General features: G+C 37.0%; 1 protein-coding gene across 2 annotated transcripts in view; it reads left to right on the forward strand.

Annotated features, from left to right (window-relative positions):
• The window catches only part of ATP2A2 (ATPase, Ca++ transporting, cardiac muscle, slow twitch 2), a 48,880-nt gene that overhangs the window by 19,860 nt on the left and 9,699 nt on the right, over positions 1-19,321 (forward strand). For both annotated transcript variants that reach the window (XM_010289484.1, XM_010289476.1), the window contains exons 6-16: positions 4,795-4,857; positions 6,706-6,791; positions 7,766-8,230; positions 10,991-11,079; positions 14,360-14,462; positions 14,986-15,117; positions 15,210-15,332; positions 15,511-15,729; positions 17,130-17,465; positions 17,692-17,912; positions 18,936-19,138. In XM_010289484.1, the coding sequence (XP_010287786.1) occupies positions 4,795-4,857; positions 6,706-6,791; positions 7,766-8,230; positions 10,991-11,079; positions 14,360-14,462; positions 14,986-15,117; positions 15,210-15,332; positions 15,511-15,729; positions 17,130-17,465; positions 17,692-17,912; positions 18,936-19,138 (2,040 nt within the window). The remainder of the gene's footprint in view (positions 1-4,794; positions 4,858-6,705; positions 6,792-7,765; positions 8,231-10,990; positions 11,080-14,359; positions 14,463-14,985; positions 15,118-15,209; positions 15,333-15,510; positions 15,730-17,129; positions 17,466-17,691; positions 17,913-18,935; positions 19,139-19,321) is intronic.

Consider the following 19,321-nt stretch of genomic DNA (forward strand, 5'->3'; position numbering starts at 1 on the left):
GTTTTATGGAAATTGTTCTGGGCATGTTCTTACTTTCAGGAACTGTTGTTTGTGTTCTCAAATTGTTCAACCATATGTTGAAATAGTATCCCAGTTCTTCACAACTTGTCAGAGTCTGTAACATTTTTTTAGGCAACGGGCAGAATAGTTTAGAGCTGTACTGATACTCTTTATTGCAAAAGTCCAGTTCCAACCCGTGGATAGCAGATACAGGTCAACACTAGCTTTGGTTAATGATAAACATAAATAAGAAAGTGTTAGGTACATGTATATGAAGAACCATTCTAACTTTTACAGGAAAAATAACTTTTTACTGTGACCACTTATATTGGCTTTTTACAAACAGATCGCTTTCTTTGCTAAGAAAGTGAATTGCTCTTGTAATGCTTATATTAACATAAAAAGGAAGCAAAACTTTTAACTTTTTATGAAGTACCTGTCTGTAAACCTCCTCTTAGCAAGTCTTCTGCTGCGGGAGGGGTCAGAGGCAGTTAACAGTTGATAGCAGTGTTCAAAGTACACATTCAAAGTAGTAGTTTTGTTTCGAGGACTCCTTATATCATAGTGGCTTTTGGGGGTTAAAGTTAATACTGCTTCCTGAGCCTACAGTCACCAATAATTTGATTAGAAGATCTGGAATATCATTTGAGACTTGGAAGATAAGTACAGTCCTGTTGCAGTCTAAAGTTCTGTGCTGATACCCAGATGTAGCTGAAAATGTAACAGGGACTGAAATCCACACGGTTGTAATAGTTTATTTTCCCTTCAGCTTCATTGTGCATAGAACATGTGCCCCATCACATCTGCCTGTCTCCCTGGGCTGCTTAAACCACAGGCTGATCTAGTCTGCAACACACTAACAGTGCATTTTGGCTGCAGAGGTCTCCCAGTGAGTGTCTCAGACCATGTTCGGACAGAATGATGAAGTTAAATGTTTAGTAGTATTGTGATCCTGGAAACTGGTAAACTAAAAGGGGTATCAGTGCTCAGATGAAATACCTAGATAATGAGTCGATCATTTCAGTCTAGGACTTGGTCACTGCTGACCATTAAATTGGGACTAGCACTACTTAATGTATTATATATTTGAAGTCGATTTGGACACTTGAATCATCTTCTTTTTCAAGGCAACTTTGCAAATTGAATAGGGCAGTCTGTATGCTGGATTGGCCTTTAAAGACTTCTGTTCATGAGGAGGCCCCTTCATGCGGAACTGCAATCATTTCTGCAAATGCATACCTGTATTACTTGATGTGCTCTGTTGATAAATAGGGTTGTACTGCACTTAAAATCAAACACATGTACATACAGAGTGAAAATTGACTGGGAGGAGTAAGATAAGATGTGGGGAGCTTTGAACTTGAGAAGAAAGGCTAGAGTGTTAGGTGTAATCAGTGGGAATCTTGACAAGATAACATTGCTAGATAGACAGCCAAAGAACCCGGTATTTTCAGATGTTAAGTTGTTCATATTTTCAGTGAAGGCATATGGCTTGTTTAAAACAATTGACATAAACTTTAAATTCATACTGCAACTAAATATAACTCTGGTTTCTATCATGGAGTGGGAATTGTAAATTGTCTCATTCAGTATAGACTCATGCACAGCTAAATAAAATGGATTTTTTTTTTTTTTTACTTCCTACAGGGACCAGATTGTTTTTAAACAGATTCCTTTATTGTGTGCTGAAGCTCAGTATTAAATTCTAAAATAGTATTCTGTGCATGAATAAAAGGATTCTGTGAATAAGGCTGTGATGATTTGAACCAAACCCTACTCTTGCTCTTCCAAGAAACAGTGAATTTTATAGTTAGCAGGGCTGTTTTAATCATTAGTTAATATTTGGCTACACTACACTTTGAGAACATGTATCTGGGCAGTTTTGAAAGCAGCCGATTTGATTTCTTCAGAGCTGTTGCAGAAATCAAATGACTATTTAGGATTAAAAACTTTGGTTAAAATAATAGATGAAAGTACTTCTGCAGCTTGACTTACCATAGTTTTACATCTAAAATAGTATTATATCCGTTTAGAATGTAGCAGCTCTGTTCTGAGCAATGCAAATAGATATTCACCTTCTAATTTCTTGTCATCTTTCAAGCCTTGGGTGATACTTTTACTTGTTCTGTGGACTGAAATTAAATTGAATTTAAAAAGCTGCCCCAAAACAACAAAATCCCCTATTTCTTTCCTCTCTTACAGTATATGGGAAAAAACCTACTTGCAGATGAGATCTGCACTAGAGTGCTCACTAAAAATTTCCTGTGGGTTCCTATCTATCATAGGATGATTTCCTATCTATATTCCATTTCAGTTATGCTCATGAAAGTATATTCAAGACTATAAATGACTTAGTGTCATAGCTGTTATTTTGCAAAGAGCTGCTTAAAATAGTTCTGTAATTGACCCTGATGTACAGCTTTCCTGCCTATTGGAAATGCCTTGAATATTTTACTACAGCCTTCTCAAATGGAGATGGTGAGTGAATAATGTGTCTTATCTTAAATTGTTGAGATAAACTTAGAAAGCTGTAGTGTCATAATAAATTTAACACTTCAGTTCCCGTGATTTGGGCAATTGATAATGATAGTAGCAGTTTTCATGGAAATACTGATGCTCAAATATCAGTACGAGAGCAGGGGTCTCTTCTAGTACTTCAGATCTTGTGAATATTGTGTTTGAGCTTGAATAACTTAGAGCTGTTCAGAAGGAGCAGGTTGGGAAATGACTTGTAAACTTTGCCTTATGTTCTATCCAGTTACTTGAACGTTTTAAGATTTTTTTTTTTAAATCTTTTTTTAAAAAAAATCTCTTTAAAAGCCTCTTTTTTGTGTTACAGAGTGATTAAGTCTTTAGGAGTGCTGTCGAATGTGGTGCTGTACTTGAGTTGGCTGTAGTTTTCCAGCTGCTTTAAGTACTTTGAAAATATTTATGCAGATTGACGGGCGTTATACCACATTGCACTGAGTTATTGGCCTGTTGTTAGTGATATCTGAAAACCAGCTGCTATTGTATGTCTGCATATAAACCTTATGACATCAGGAGAGCATATTGAATAGTTTTGCCATTTTTGGCCTAGGTCACTGTTTGTCTAATGCTATTTTCTCTTGCTGCTCAAGGGCATTGTGGCTTAAATTAGCCTTCACATGCTATAATGATACAAAAAGGGAATTTGGCTATTTATTGGATCCCTTCATATACATGTGCTTATAAAAACACGCATCTAAGTCTACAAGCAAAACTACACAAACTTTTGCTGGTTTTAATGGTTGGAGGTCTCTTTGACCTTAGAGAAGTCACATGGTGCAACTTTACTTAACGTTTGAAGTAGCACTTAATTCTCCTCTTCAGCCTTTTGTTTCATGGCTTTCCTGTGTGAGTGGCTGTACGCCCTAAGGCTGTAACACCACTGCGGAGTTTTTCGTTGTATTATTTGTAAGCGTGCATTATTGCTATTAGTTGCATAAGCAGTTCCTGCAGGAATTGCAGCTTGTTTTAATTTTACTGCAGGGACACAGAGTCCATCCACTGAGAAGATCAGCTCTTTTTAGATAGTTATTGTCCCTTCTTTGGTTTTTTGCATTATTTTATAATAAAAAAGAAGTTGACACTTGAATGCTTGCAGTGTTAAATTACATTAGGAATAAGTTTGATATGTATTCATTAGAAATATTGACATTTAATGTAGACCCCCCCCCCCCCCGTGAGTTGGAAATACGACTTTCATTAATATGCTTTAGCAAGTTAATTTGCGTGCAGCCATTTATTTGCAGTAGTCATAAAATGGTGGAGCTTTAGTTCTTAGAATTCTTAAAAACTAGGGAAAGCTAGGTAAGAGAAAGTAGGAAGGTGGAAGAGTTAATTCTGGGATGATAGAGATGCTGGAGCTAAATGGGCCACACAGCTCTGGCAACTGAATTCATCACACTCTGCCATCTTCAGGAGTGTCCTGTTAACCTCTTGTATCATCTCCTGCCTTGGTGTCTCAAACACTTGCTAGTGGAGCTTTTTTGGTTTGTGGGTTGTTTTTTTGTTTTTCTCCAGTGTTGTCTACTTTGCAGAAGACATATATATGACAAGAGAAACACAGCATAGAGTTCTGCAAAACTTTTAACTAGGCTATGGTATATTTAATAGAGTAGTATTACTGAAAAGTAAAGCTAGTGTATGATCTGAAATTAACTTCCAACTCTGAATCATCTGGCAGTATTCAAAGTATAACATTAAAAGAATAGATTTGGAGAAGCATATTATTCTCACAATTGGTGCCAAAGGGGAAAAAAGGTACAACTTCTTTTAGTTTCTAAATAAATAAACATGGGTAACATTCTGATTGTTGGAGAGCAAAAGGCTTACTTTGGGCATAGAGAAAACAACCAGAAGACTTTCCAAGGCAGTTGTTCTGGGAAGGAAGTTTGGTTCACCTTAGCTAAGGGTTTTGGTTACTTACAAATATGTATTCTGAAATTGGTATCTTTCTCTTGAGAATGTTTTCCCTGTGCTATCAAGTGGTAGTCATGTGATTAGAAAAACAATCCAGTGATTTACAGCTTCGTTCTTTGAGGTTAGGTGGGGTAGAGATCCTGAAGACTGATCTAAATTGCCAAAATATATTGGATACTCAGAAAATTGGAGTACTGCAAACCAGAAAAGCAGTAATAAGCTGTTAGTAATCTTAGTCATATGAACAGTTACTGGAAAATCATTTTCTTGGCTGATAGAGGTAATAGTACGCTTGGTTAGAACTCTGTCAAATAACAAAATTCTAACTTTGTCTTGTTCATTTCTTTGTAGTTGGAGACAAAGTTACTTCTATCAAATCTACAACACTACGGGTAGACCAGTCAATTCTCACAGGTATAATTGCTGTGAATTTTGGATAATAATATGCATAACTGAACGTGCCTTTTCACTGTCTGTTTAGAATAATCCATTAGCAACAAGCCTGTAGCTGTTCAAGCAACTGTGTTGCATTCAAATGCAGTAAATTTCTGATCTAGTAACTTAACTCTCAGTGTAGCTGAATGCATTGCTTCATCATTGGCTTTACATGTTTGCTTTAGTGGGATGAACATTCTTACTGAGACTTGTAATGCTTTTTTGGTCCCTGACCGTGTCCCGTCCGTCGTCGTCCTCCCCGCCCCCCCACAGAGATGCACACAAGTAACTTGTGGGAAACTGCATTTTTAATTTTTTTATTTTAGTCTTCTAGGTTTGAACATCTTGTCACTGCTCAAATATGAAAGCATGGATATCTTAGTAAACATCTTCTGTAACAATTATGCATTTTCTCTCACAAGAGAATATTTTTTTTTTAATGCAGGCAGCTTTTAAACTGCAGTTACTAAAGATTCGATATACTAAAGCCTTATTTGCTGAAATTCTGTGCATGCACATTCATGTGTTTTCTGGTACCACCTCTCAAGTGCAGGAGCTATATTTAGAGCAGCTTTTTGTTGAAAACAAAACAAAGTAGCAGTACTTCTGAATATAGGAAAGAAGCTAGGAATCAACCAAGCATGCTATAACATTTTTCTCTCAGCTGGAACATGAAGATCTGTCTGCCTGTTTTGGTAGCATAAATTAATGTTAACTAGCCCTGAAGTTTAAAACAGTAAAGTATTCATAAGAAACCTATTTTTGATCCTCGAATCTGTCTTGAAACAGGCCCCAAAGTTTCTCAGCACAGATCCTGAATAGCACAGAACTGATCAAACTTGCTTAGGTTTAGCATAAGAAAATGTAGGCACTCCATGTTTGTCAAGCTATCAGAACTGAAATAAGTAGAATAAATAATCCACCAGAAGTCTATATAAAGAGAATAATTCCTCACTATTGTTTAAATAACGGATTTATTTTTTAAACGAAAACTTTTTCTGTTTTCAGCCTATTTTAAGTTGATGCTTGAGTCTCTTAGCTAATAAAGTAGGACTGAAGTGTAAGATGCTACTTAAAGCTTCTAAAAGTAGGAAGCTTTGGCTCTCTTGAGCTTACAAGAAGTAGTGTGCTCTTAGCTTCAGTCACTGAGTTACCACCTTGTGAAATGTGCTGTAGTAATTAACATCTGTGTTTCTAGAAAATAAACCTTTCTGTACCTGTGTGTCATGTTTATAGAAATTGAGACATTTAAGGTTTTTATGGAAGAGTTCTCTGAAGACTTCCAACTAGAGTTAATTAACAGATGGCTACATGACATTTAATTTTTCTGTATTTTTTAAGGTCTGCCAGTATAATTGTGATGTATACCATCACAGATGTATAACTGTGGTAAGACCTAACTATTTAAATGAGAACACACCTCTTACAGTGCATAGAGAACAGAAATGCTCATTACTGCATGAGAAGCATGCAAAAAAATATTTAATTCATACAGTAGATCTTGCTACACTAAAAGGAGTGGAGTACCAGCTGCTTATTTGACCACTTTTCATGTTCCTTAAAAGACATGGTATATGCTTTATTAAATCTAACTGTATAAAATGCTTACGTAAATCCTTTCCTATATTCATTAAAAGCCAACCATTCAATTTTTTTGGTCAACTGAAATATTTCCTATTTCACTTAAGCAATTACATAAAATCATTTGAGGAAAGAAGTTTGGCATCCTGAAAAATTTTAGGACTGAAGATTATAACTTTTTGATTCCCTACAGGGCTCAGGATGATACATACATACATTCTTTTAAGACTATTATCTTCATTTTAGGTGAATCCGTGTCTGTTATTAAGCATACTGACCCTGTGCCTGATCCTCGTGCTGTAAACCAAGACAAGAAGAATATGCTTTTCTCTGTAAGTTACTACTTTTTTTTAATTTTCAAAACTTCTATAAAATAATACTGAAACTGATAAACAAATGTACAGAGCTTCATTCAGGTCTTCACCACAAAGCTGTATGACTTCTCTGCTCTTTTCTCTATATGTATCTGCATGTGTGTCTCCAGGTACATCAATCTAAATGAATTAAAAAATAGAAGTAACTTTTACTAAAAGCTGTCCTAGGAGGATGCTTGTTGAAACAAGTTTATATGAGGAAACTGATTTTTTTTTTGTGCTTCACAAGAAAGACTTGAAGGCTGGAGTACATGCACTTTTAAGGTGCTTCTGCACTACTTTTCTAAAGTAATAGTTCTTAAGGCTGATAAGAATGCCCACACAAATTGCGGTATTGTGTGGCTAAAATTGACAACTAGCTTTCTATATAGGAATGAAACTGTTTATTCAAATTTGTTTACAGGAAGCATTGAATGCCTTTCAGACAACAAAATAACAGTTCTGTTATTGTTGGTAGACTCCTTGTAGAAAATCTAACTGTTCTTTCTTGTATTAAGTAAGTTCACACAGGGAGCCTCACGGAACAGATCTATTACATTAAATATCATTAAATCTGGCAAAATAAAATCCTTATTAAAAAAGGAAAAACACACTTAAGATTCCAGTTAAATACATACTGCTTACTCAGCAGATGAGTTTGACAATGCTGTGTACAATAGATCAGTACTGATTCATGTTGAGCTCATTCTGTAAGCAGAAATTCTACACTGGAGTATTCTCTTACAGATACTGGGGGGATGTCATTCTCTTCCTCTTCACCTTTTTCCATTTCCTAACTGAAATGCAGTCTGGACTTGTATAAGGTGTTTGTTTTGTTCTTGTAATTAAAAAAAAAGGCCAAAACAAAACACAACAAAAGCAAACAGAAAACTTGCCATCAAAACGTGTTTATAGATTGACCACAAGTTTTCTCTTCTCTTTATTTACATAAGGGTACTAATATTGCTGCTGGTAAAGCTATGGGAGTGGTTATTGCAACAGGAGTAAACACTGAAATTGGCAAAATTCGTGATGAGATGGTGGCAACGGAACAAGAGAGAACCCCGCTCCAACAGAAACTGGATGAGTTTGGAGAGCAGCTGTCTAAAGTCATCTCGCTTATCTGCATCGCTGTTTGGATAATAAACATTGGTCACTTCAATGATCCGGTTCACGGTGGCTCCTGGATTCGAGGTGCTATCTATTACTTTAAAATTGCTGTTGCTCTTGCTGTTGCTGCTATTCCTGAGGGTCTGCCTGCTGTCATTACCACCTGCTTGGCTCTTGGAACTCGGAGAATGGCCAAGAAGAATGCTATTGTTAGAAGTCTTCCCTCTGTGGAAACCTTGGGTTGCACCTCAGTTATTTGTTCTGACAAGACCGGTACTCTGACCACGAATCAGATGTCAGTCTGCAGGGTATGTTGAACTATCTTCTTCTATTTTTCTTTTTCTCCTCAGCCACTCTGAATAGTCAGCATTGCTTGAATTCTTTTGATCGCAAGTCTTTTGGTTCTCATATCCTCAAAATCTTGCTTTATTTTCCTAAGATAAGCTTGCACTTCGAATTCAGTTTTCCACTGTGTAGTGTTTAAGGCTTTATCTCTTCCCTTATTTAGTCATGGCCAAAAATAGCTGTACCCACACTCGATGGAAGTGAAAGTTGTTCGCAAGCAGCTTTCCATTGACTTGTCTGTAAGCCATTCAGTCTACTGGTAATCGTTTAGTGTGATTTATCCCCTGTTTCACAAAGGTAGGCTAGTTGCAGTGTAGAAGCAAGATGTGTGTAAAACACTTATGTGTTTAATTTATCAAGATGACAATGGTGGAGAAACTTAGCAATGAGAAAAAGGTGGAAGATTTACTACAGTAACTTGGGTAGTCTTAAGATATTTTCACTACCGAGTGGTTCCACCTTTATTTGGTTACCTTATCTTCAATAGCTCCTATTGGTCTGACGTAGAACACTGTAGTGTTCTCAGTGTGCAATATTGTATGACTAATCTGGCAACTTTGGAGGTGCAGTTGATCCTGTAACCAGCATTGCAGGGTCATCTTCAATGTATGGCATAATTTTAGCTAAGTGTAAGTTATGTGCCCCTCCTCCCTTCCCCCCAGTGTTCTTTCTAGTGTTGATTAATTTGGGACTTTCATAGCTAGTCACTTAACATAATGCATGTTCAGTTGCCAGTTCTCTGTGCTTCCCCTGTACTTGATATTCTGTGTAGGAGTTTTACGGAGAAAACATGAAGTTCTTCTGTTTAATGATTGTAGATGTTCAGTGGCATAGCAACTCTGACATCAAATGTTCAGAGTCATTACATTGGGTTAGAATTACAAATGTGTAAATGTTGAGCACTACACATCAGTGTTTTTTTGGCAAAAGTTTGTAAGCCTTAAGCACTTTATTGCCATGTGATTGATGGCTTTTTCTTTTTAATTGGTGGTTGACTTGTTCTGCTTCCGCAAGTATTGTAGTATTTATACTTAAGAGACACAAAGCAGGTGCTCATCAGTATTCTAGAGGAGGTTACTTGCAGTAGACTTGCATAACTGCCCTAGTCTTTGCAGGGATTTTTCGTCATGCAGACACCAAAAGCAGAGGGCTTCCTAGTTAACTCATCATTTAAGCTGTGTTTATTTAAAAGCTCAGAATGCTCTACTCATATTTAGAGGGCTAAGTGTTTTAGATCTCGTGCAATACAACTTACTTGGTTCCTTGTTAACCTCTGACAGCTACAGAATAACTTTAATTGCAAGATTTTGAAAAACATAGCAAAATCCTAATACCTGTAAACAATATGCTTATTCTTGGTTTCACTCTAAGCAGACAGATTGCTTAGCTTTTTTAAGAAGTCTGGTTTAAAACAGTGATTCCATTTGTAGTTTTAGTTTTCATGTTAAGTAGTAACTCCTGAGTGTCCAAAGGAGCCCTATACTAAAATGTTTCAGCCAGAAATGATACTGCTTTAGGAGGAGACTTGAGGAATTGTTTTGATGTCCTCCAGTGGTATCTCCCTCTCAGAATGCATGTACTCTGCTTTGTGGGCTTTTAATTTGTCAATTTGTCCAGCTTTTTGATTTTTAAAATCATTTTGCAGATTATAGGGTTTCCAGACATTGATGCAGATCAATTGCAGAACACCTAATTATTAGGCTGTATTTTGTGAAGGTGCTTGCCTAAAACATAAGGCAGCACAATGAGGGGAAATAAAGACGTTGCTAAAATATGGTGTGACAAAACAGCTTATACTAACCAACAGGTAAAAAGTTCCATTAAGATATACTATCAATCAGCGAGAAATTATTTTCTTCTCTATTACCACTCCAGAAAGTTGTGATAAGAGTATGGCAGCTTCAGGCACTATGTTTTTTATCTCCATCTTCCCACATTTGATTCTGCCTGCAGCTCTTCTAGAAAGGAAACAGAAACAAAGGAAAGACTGAGATACAGGTGTCTTATGGGGTACAACTGCATCCTTCAAATTGGTGTCTTTATTTGAAGACAACATTTCAGCCTGTGCTTCAAGGGCACTTAAGCTGCCTGAATGTTCTTAAGTTACTAGTGTACTGGATGGTAAGATGACTTAAAACTGAAAAACCAGGACAGGAAGCACTTGCATTTAGTGGCTGGTAGTAAGGGAAACTGGCCATAGTCTGGTTCTTGCCTAAAGCGTCACCTCATCAGTAGAAGCTTCTTCTATTTGTAGATGCTTTTATTTTTACTTTGGGAAGAATTGTCAGATTCTAAGCTGCACTGTGCTGCTTTTGATTGGAACTGCTGTTTCAAACATATGCATGAGAATTAATTTACAAGTTTTTGAAGCCTAGGAGGAGCTTGGGTATAGTCAGAACTGTCAAGCGGATGTGTGAGTAGTCTTCCAGCTGAAGTTAAGTGTACACAGTTTGTGTTTTTCAACTGTTTGATGTATTTGTGCTACAATTCGGTTTTCAAATGAGATCTGTTAAGCAGAAGAGCTGTTTTCTGTACTTCATGCTTCAGTATAGGGAGCCGTTCAAACATCTATGAGATCGAAGTTCAGAGTGTCGTATCTGGCTGCATCTAGTTTGTTTATTCAACCTGAACTTGCCTCTTGTACCTGCTTGCTTAAGGCCAGTTTAAATCTCTTGCATTAATTATTGTTCAAAGATAGTAACACTTCTAACTCTTAATTTCAGATGTTTGTCCTGGACAGAGTAGAAGGAGATAGCTGTTCTCTGAATGAATTTACTGTAACTGGTTCAACATATGCTCCTATGGGAGAAGTGTAAGTGTTCTGTTGAAGTTAAATATTTGTCTATTTTATGCATTGATTGTTAGTTCAGTCTTGAAAAGTGATGCATGTGATATTCAATAGTGATTGTTAATAAATGAAAGCTCAACCAGTGAGAATGCAAACTAAAGGGCTGGTGGGAAAATTAATTAACAGTAAACAAGTTAAGTTTCATGAAAATTTACTTTTCCAGAATTTATTTAATACAGTCTCCAATATTGCAGTGTTCTTTTGATAATTTGAAAATAAATTAGGAGTAGGGTGAGAGGATTTATTTCACTGAAATCTTGCTGGACGAAGATTAGCTATCCCAGTGCTTCAAAATGAGGGTTACTTTTTTAATTAAAAAAACCCCAAACAAACCCTGCATAAATCTGAAGAAGTGAGCCTCTGTTAATCTGTAAACTCAATGTTTCCAGTTCCCCTGCCTCAGAGAAGGCAGAAGATTTTCTTCTAAACTATCTTATGAATGTGTTGAAGTTAGTTCTTAAATTCTTGTATATACTGTAAATTTCTGTCCCCTACCCTCAAAAGTTGAACTCGGTGCATCTGTACTTGAGTAGGTGTGTGTGTTTGTCTCCAGCCTTTAGTATTTGAGCTGGTATTAAACCCACTCCCTTAGGAAAGGAATGGTAAGTTCAGTTTACTTTCTCAGTTGCAAGTCTCTGCTAGTGGAAAGGTGGTTCATCCTGACAACTTTAGAATTCTTGGGGTTCTGCTTCCAGAAGGGGAGCCTCTTCTTACTGGATTATTACAGCTCCTTTTACTTGGCCAATCTTTTCATGTGTTTTTAATCTTACCACTTCAGTTTTATTTGTGGAATAGAATTCTACTATGTATGAAGTAGAACTGAGATTCAGTTATTGCAAACATCTCAACCTTGTGGAGTTTCACATGCATGCCTCTGACTCTATGCAGTCTTCATCGATCTCTGTTTAATTTTCGTATCAGTTAAGACCATAGTGTTATCGGCAGCTGGAAATCTTAATTCCCCAATTCTCTTTTGTTTCAAAACTGATTGCTCTCAAAAGCTTATGCTTTCATTTCAGCAGACTGCATTTACTTAGGCAAGGTGACATTCTAGATCTGGTAAAGCATCCAGCTATTACGCTTTAGCTGGTCTCACAAGAGCTGTAGATAAACAAAATAATAAAATATAGTGTGGTGACAGATGTCGAGTACAATAAGACAGTCATCAATGTATGTTAATGTTCTATTTTTACTTGCTGAAATTGGGGAAATGTGAATAAGCATGTTAATTGCTTTGCATTCGCATAGATAAAGAACATTCTGTGAAAGCGAAACTACCACAGAAAGGCTGTTTATTGGACCATAAGGAACAAATACCTAAATTCTCAAACCTTTAGGGCCAATTTATTTCTGAATTTATGGATTTTTTTTTTTTTAAAGTCGGTGACTTTAAAGCAAGGTGACTGTCTTCACCTCGGATTACAAACTATCACTGAAAACAAAGGTTGATGGAGACCTTAAGAGGCAGTCTAGTCCATTGCACTGCCCCAAAGCAGGACATGCTCTAGATATGAACCCAGTCCTGACAGATGTTTCTTTGTTGTAATTAACTTCACATACTGTTGTCTTCCACAGCTCTATAGACAGCCTATTTCATAACCTTTAAGCGTTTTTGCAATAAATCAATTTTTTACTCAGTCTTAAAGTACTTGATACATAACTTCCCCTAAGATGCATTGGGAATATAAAATTACAAATATTTCTTACTGAAAAGCTAAAATTTTGTAGTGACTTATTTCCCAGGGGTGTTGAGAGATTGTCAAACAGTAGTTTTGTCGGGTCTCAGCATGCACAATGTGCATGCTTGCTTGCAAACTGAGAGCATAAAACTAAAAATAATTAAGAACTGCAGCAAAAGCTAGCAGATTGCATTTGACCTTCAAACGAGTTCATCTTTAGCTAATCAAAAAGCCTGAAGTTTTAAGAAAGAAACCAAAAAACTTTATGCAGAACTGACCCCAGCAAGACTCCATGTGCACTTGCCATTCTTCAGAAACTGTTGACAAGGAACACACAGGCAAGGGAAAAAAAACCCCAACCTGGTATAACAAGTTGTGGATATTCAAGTGTGCTTGTTTTCTTCAAGTTAAGAACAGGTGAAAGCAGGAAGTATTAGCTGTGATAGATGAGGTGACAAACAGAGAGCTGCTGGGAATTTTAAAGAGTTGAGAGTTTAAAGCCACTCTTACGGCTGTAGAATTCTATGCAAAATGAAACTTTAAAAACATACTTTTTTTTTTTTAAGATGTAGTTTCTTCACATTCTGCGTTATACAACATCAGAATTTATTTGCAGTACAAGAGACTGAACAAAAGCTTACATAATCAGATGTGTCATAGTCTTATGTTTTGAATTCTTGTGGAGTAGTGATCCATGTCTTTCTACCACCAGACCTTTTCTTTTTCCTTCTCGAGAGCTATATTAGTTATGTCTTGCTAATTTGGGGGGGTTGGGGGGGTAAATAACAGTATTGGACACTGTCTTGGTTCTTTCATGCTTACTTGAGAAGTATGCTAATGTTCCAGAAAATGAATTAATTTATTGTCTATTTCCAAATGTGAAAACAAAGTTGCTTCTTACTTGTCATGTCTAAATGGTGCATTACTTTAGGAAAATGTACCTTCCCTCTTTCTAAAGACTTCAGATATTCTTCATTAAGTGGATATGACTACTAGAAAAGAGTGTTTCTTTCCTAGTGGAATTTGTATTGTGAAATGACTTAGGTTTTCATGGATTTTGGAGGTTCACAAATCAGTTCTTAGGAAATTAAAGAGGCCGAATCTGCTCTTATGCCTGCCCATATCATGCATGCAGTAAATGTGTAGAATATGCAGTAAGACTAAAGAAGCTAAGCTCATAAGGTGTCGAAGTACATAATTTTCCTACTTGGAACTCCCCTCCATATCCTGTGTGTACTCTAATACTGCTTTCATATGCCTCTTCACTGAGCTCTTTACTCCTCTTCTATGTTGCTGTGCGGCTGTCACTGGAGGAAACAAGGTTTTGTAGTTCAGGTAGTGATTTCATTGATAATCATGTCATTCTGTTCATGACTGATGTAAACTTCAGACCTTGCCTTTATCAAACCTGCTCCTCAACAATTTCTGGTTCTGTAGTTCCAAGTCCATAACTAATAAGCATTGTACTAAATGGAAATACAGTAAAGGGATTAAAGAAGGTATAAAGGTGAGATGCTAATACTAAATAACTAACTTAAATTTCCTCCTTTTCTTCCTTTGGAAAGGCATAAAGATGACAAACTTATTAAATGTAGCCAGTATGATGGCCTTGTGGAACTTGCAACAATCTGTGCACTCTGTAATGATTCCTCTTTGGATTACAATGAAGTAAGTACATACCCTAGAACAGAGTGTGAGAATAAATGTTTGTTCTCATCTGTCTCTGTAATACCTTTCAGTGGTAAATCCCCTTCTAGTCAAGGGGGAGAGTATTTGGGTCCTCTTAAGTATTAATTCTGGGAGTTACTTGCTTGTTGAACATTGAGAAAACTAAAGCCAGGCAGCAAGTCTAATCTGGAATTTAGAGATCTCTTGCTGTATAGAATGCACTGCTACTTTCTTGCTTTGCATTGCCTCCTTAAGGTTACTACATCTCATAATGACTTAAATGCTTGATGACAAAGTACTGACATCCTTCTCAGCTGTTCTTGAGGGTAAAGGCTTGAAATCTCCTACAAGTCATACTCTTCAAAGTTGCTTTTTAAAAAATAGTTTTGCTTGTTTCATAAGCCATGGTCAGTTTTGTTAAGCTTTTTTTCCCTTGTGAAACTTGGAACTTTTGTCTCTGGTAGCTTCCAGGTGAGGTTTAAAGTAAACTCCTGTGCTTTTGTTTGCTTTGTGTTAACTAAAGGCTAAGGGAGTGTATGAAAAAGTTGGTGAAGCCACAGAAACGGCCCTTACCTGCCTGGTTGAAAAGATGAATGTATTTGATACAGACTTGAAAGGACTTTCTAGAATTGAACGTGCAAATGCTTGCAACTCGGTCAGTATTTTTTTATTTGGAATTCTTTGGGGAGTGAGTTTTGTAGTGCTTATTATCTAAATGCACTTTTATGCTATTTTTTTTTTAATAAGGTGATAAAACAACTCATGAAGAAAGAATTCACTCTGGAATTCTCAAGAGACAGGAAGTCTATGTCTGTCTATTGTACACCAAACAAACCAAGCCGCACATCCATGAGTAAGATGTTTGTTAAGGTCAGTTCCTCACTTGAGAAAGTGTAGTTATGGAATGGCTGCAAAGGCAGCACGATACTTAAATTATGGCACAACTAGCTGCAGCTTGAAGATGAAGGAAGGACTTTAATTTCAGCAAGTGTTGCAATGGAAAGGGATTAATTAGGCTAAATTAATTTTTTTTTTTTTGCCTCTGCAGGGTGCTCCTGAAGGTGTAATTGACAGATGTACCCATGTCCGTGTTGGAAATGCCAAAATACTATTAACCGCAGGAATTAAGCAGAAAATAATGTCTGTCATTAGAGAATGGGGAACTGGTAGAGACACATTGCGTTGCTTGGCTCTGGCAACCCATGACAATCCACCCAGAAAAGAGGAAATGAATCTTGAGGACTCCTCAAATTTCATTAACTATGAGGTAAGTTTAGTAAAACAGCCTTTTAACACTTCTCCCTTTCCCAAACTGGAGAATAGCAACTCCTTATGTTTGACTCTTCCTTGAGGAAGTTGTGCCTGAGAATTTTCTCTTTCTGGGTATTTTTTTATGTTGGATGCAATAGTTAGCCACATGTGTGGAAAGAATGCTCAGTTTAAGAAAGGTCTATATAGCTCTCTCAAGAAACTTAAGGGATAAAACATGGACTACTCTGTGGTTTATGATACCTGTCACTCCTACTTAATTCCCCCAGTTTATTTTGGGTTTAAAAGAATAACACTTCGCTTGTGTTCTTGGTGGCTGGTATATATGCTGCTGCTTGGATAAAAGTATAAGAAAAAAATAATATAAATAGCCACCTGCAAATAGCATTATTTTACGTATATATACATAAGATCCTCAAGATCATAACACCTTAAACTGTTTTCAGAGACTGACTCTGAAAAATATTCCAAAAACTGCATTGTTGTTTCAGCTTTAATGGTTTTCAGTTTGACATTGCTCAACTGCACAACCTCCTTGGGGATTTTGTGATGAAACATACCTGCCATTTTGTGCTCTGAGGGTCACATTTACTTCCCTTACTCCATACTGTCAGCTGCAAAAACTCTGTCCATGATGATCATCTTGGCTACTCTGTAATTTTCCAATGAAATCTGTATCTAGGATTTAGCAAGGGGGAAATGACAAACAGTTGCATGAGAGTTATTGGCTTGTGTTCTTGTACTCCTGGCACTGACGACAAAAAAGAAAGACTTGACTGTTTGCAGGTTGAATCTGCAACGCTGACAACTAGAGCGCATTTTAACTAATAAAATGAGTGCATTTGAAGCAAGGTATGTTTGGAAAGGTAGGATCCCATTTCAGAGTGTGGTCATGCTCTGGGAATTAACTGTGTCCTCCCATATGCTCATCATGTAGATGGTACCGTGTAGCATTGTGATTCCAAAAGGATTAAATTCTTACTTATCTCCTCATACTACTTAATGTGTGTATAGATCTGTGGCTTTTCAGTTCTTCAGCTGTCTCCATTCAGTGTCAGAGCTGAAGTGCTGTGAACACTTCACATGGTGAAACAGATAAGCCCTCTGAAGTAACCTTTGGGGTGGGGAACAAGCAAAACACCAACCAAAAAAAAAAACTCCTGATGTAAGAGCCAAGTGTATCATTCATAATATGCTGGTTTTGACCAAATGATGGGATGACAGGGCCTCAGTGTCTTAATTGCTCAATGTAGAACCACAGAATATTGTGGACAAGGAGTAAAAACAAATGTCACTATGCTGAGAGATATTTAGCATGCAAAAAAAAGATTGTTTTGCTAATGTCAGATGAGAAGTCTACAGGATCTTGCACTAAAACTTGGTGCTGTCTTGTTTCAGACCAACTTGACCTTTGTTGGCTGTGTGGGTATGCTGGATCCCCCAAGAATTGAAGTAGCTTCATCTATAAAGTTATGCAAACAAGCTGGTATTAGAGTTATTATGATTACTGGTGATAATAAAGGCACAGCAGTAGCTATTTGCCGTCGCATTGGTATCTTTGTGGAAGATGAAGATGTTTCTACAAAAGCCTTTACTGGTCGTGAATTTGATGAACTCTCACTCGCTGCCCAAAGAGATGCTTGCCACCACGCACGTTGCTTTGCTCGTGTAGAGCCTTCCCACAAATCTAAAATTGTTGAGTTCCTTCAGTCTTTTGATGAGATTACCGCTATGGTGAGTAATTGAATTTTCACTTGGTTTGAAAGGCAGACACTGTGTTTAAACCCACATTATGTCTTGTCAGAACTCAAAGCCTCAGAATAGTTCTGCACTTAAGTGTTGTTTTGTGGTGTTTTTTTTAAAGATCCAAAACCATACCCAGTACAAAACTCCTTTCTAGTCCTATATGTAAGTGCCCACCTTACCTTTTTTTTTCCCCAACTTCAAATTCTTGTTTTAGACTGGTGATGGTGTCAATGATGCTCCTGCATTGAAGAAAGCAGAAATTGGAATTGCTATGGGTTCTGGTACTGCAGTGGCTAAAACTGCTTCTGAAATGGTTTTAGCAGATGATAATTTCTCAACTATTGTAGCTGCTGTGGAAGAAGGACGTGCAATTTATAACAACATGAAACAGTTCATCCGTTACTTGATCTCCTCCAATGTTGGAGAAGTTGTTTGGTAGGTTTAAAATGTTTGGTTTTTTTCTTTGAACCAGAGTAGTGATGATGGAGTGTTGTTAGTTATTTACTTCCAGTATTTCTCACTAAAACCAGAGAAACAAGTTCTCCAGGTGATTGATCACTGTGGTGGTACAGAAGTCTGCATGCTTCTAGCCTAGTCTTTATGCAGAATTTTAGCATACCACAAAAGATTCACGTTGCATTCTAGCTCAGTAGGTGGCTAAATGCTTTACAATTATTTCTGTGATTGGAATAATTCTCTAGGAAAGGACAAATATTACAAGATCTGGTATCAGATAACTTAGCCACAGATACAACTTGGATGTTTGTTTAACCTCAAGTTACAGAAGAATGGGTCTTCTGTGTCTTTGGAAGGAACGGTGACCCAATGCCACAGAATGCGTTTCTGGTAACAGAATGTAAATATTGATCTCCTAACAGTTGCTTATATCAAAGCATACTTTCTCCCAGAGTGGAATATAACACAGCAATTGTCTTGTCTTGTTTCTTGCAAACTTTAAAGCTGTCCTTCATATGGCTCTTGCTGCAGCCCCTGTTTCTGTTCTATTTATTCACACAGGCTTGGAGCCATGAAAGCTACATGCTCATTAATTTTTTTGCAGGGACTAGCAGTAATCTAGCTAAATGAAGCTTGGTCATTTGGGCTAAAATGCTATTGTGTCTGCAGAAGTTTTAGTGTCTTTAGAAAGTGGCTTACAAGCCTTTATGCATGTATAATATATTTACCTATACAGGCAAGTAGAATGGGGAAAAAACACAACTAAAGCAGAAACTCTTCAGTTCCTGAAGTTACCAGAAGAAGATAATGCTTAAAAACTGACATGCCAGTGGTTAGAAGTGTTTGCTTTTGGATATATTTTTAGTTTTCTGAATGTGCATATTCAGCTTGTGATACAAAATGGATAACTCTGTATGAGAGAAGTGATGCTACAGGCTTAGGCTTAAGTGTTAAAAACTTACATGCACAAGAATAAGCTTATAACTGGTGGGTTTTTTATAGTATCTTCTTGACTGCTGCCCTGGGTTTTCCTGAAGCTCTAATTCCTGTCCAACTGTTATGGGTAAACCTTGTGACGGATGGTCTCCCTGCTACTGCTCTGGGCTTTAATCCTCCCGATCTTGATATCATGAATAAGCCACCGCGCAACCCTAAAGAGCCACTGATCAGTGGATGGCTCTTCTTCCGTTACCTAGCTATTGGATGTAAGTAGTAAAAGCTTTTTTTATTTTTTTAAGTAAACTTAAGCAGGTAAACTTTTTTTGAGATCCACTTGAAAGCAGTTTGTCATCCTTGTATGCTGAAATCTTGAAAGCTAGCAATAGATGTTCTGTGGAACTGGTATTCTTCCTTTATTTTGTTTTGAGATTCACACTTTGTTTTGCACA

The sequence above is a fragment of the Phaethon lepturus genome, unplaced genomic scaffold, assembly GCF_000687285.1.
Source record: "Phaethon lepturus isolate BGI_N335 unplaced genomic scaffold, ASM68728v1 scaffold34690, whole genome shotgun sequence".
Taxonomy (NCBI): domain Eukaryota; kingdom Metazoa; phylum Chordata; class Aves; order Phaethontiformes; family Phaethontidae; genus Phaethon; species Phaethon lepturus.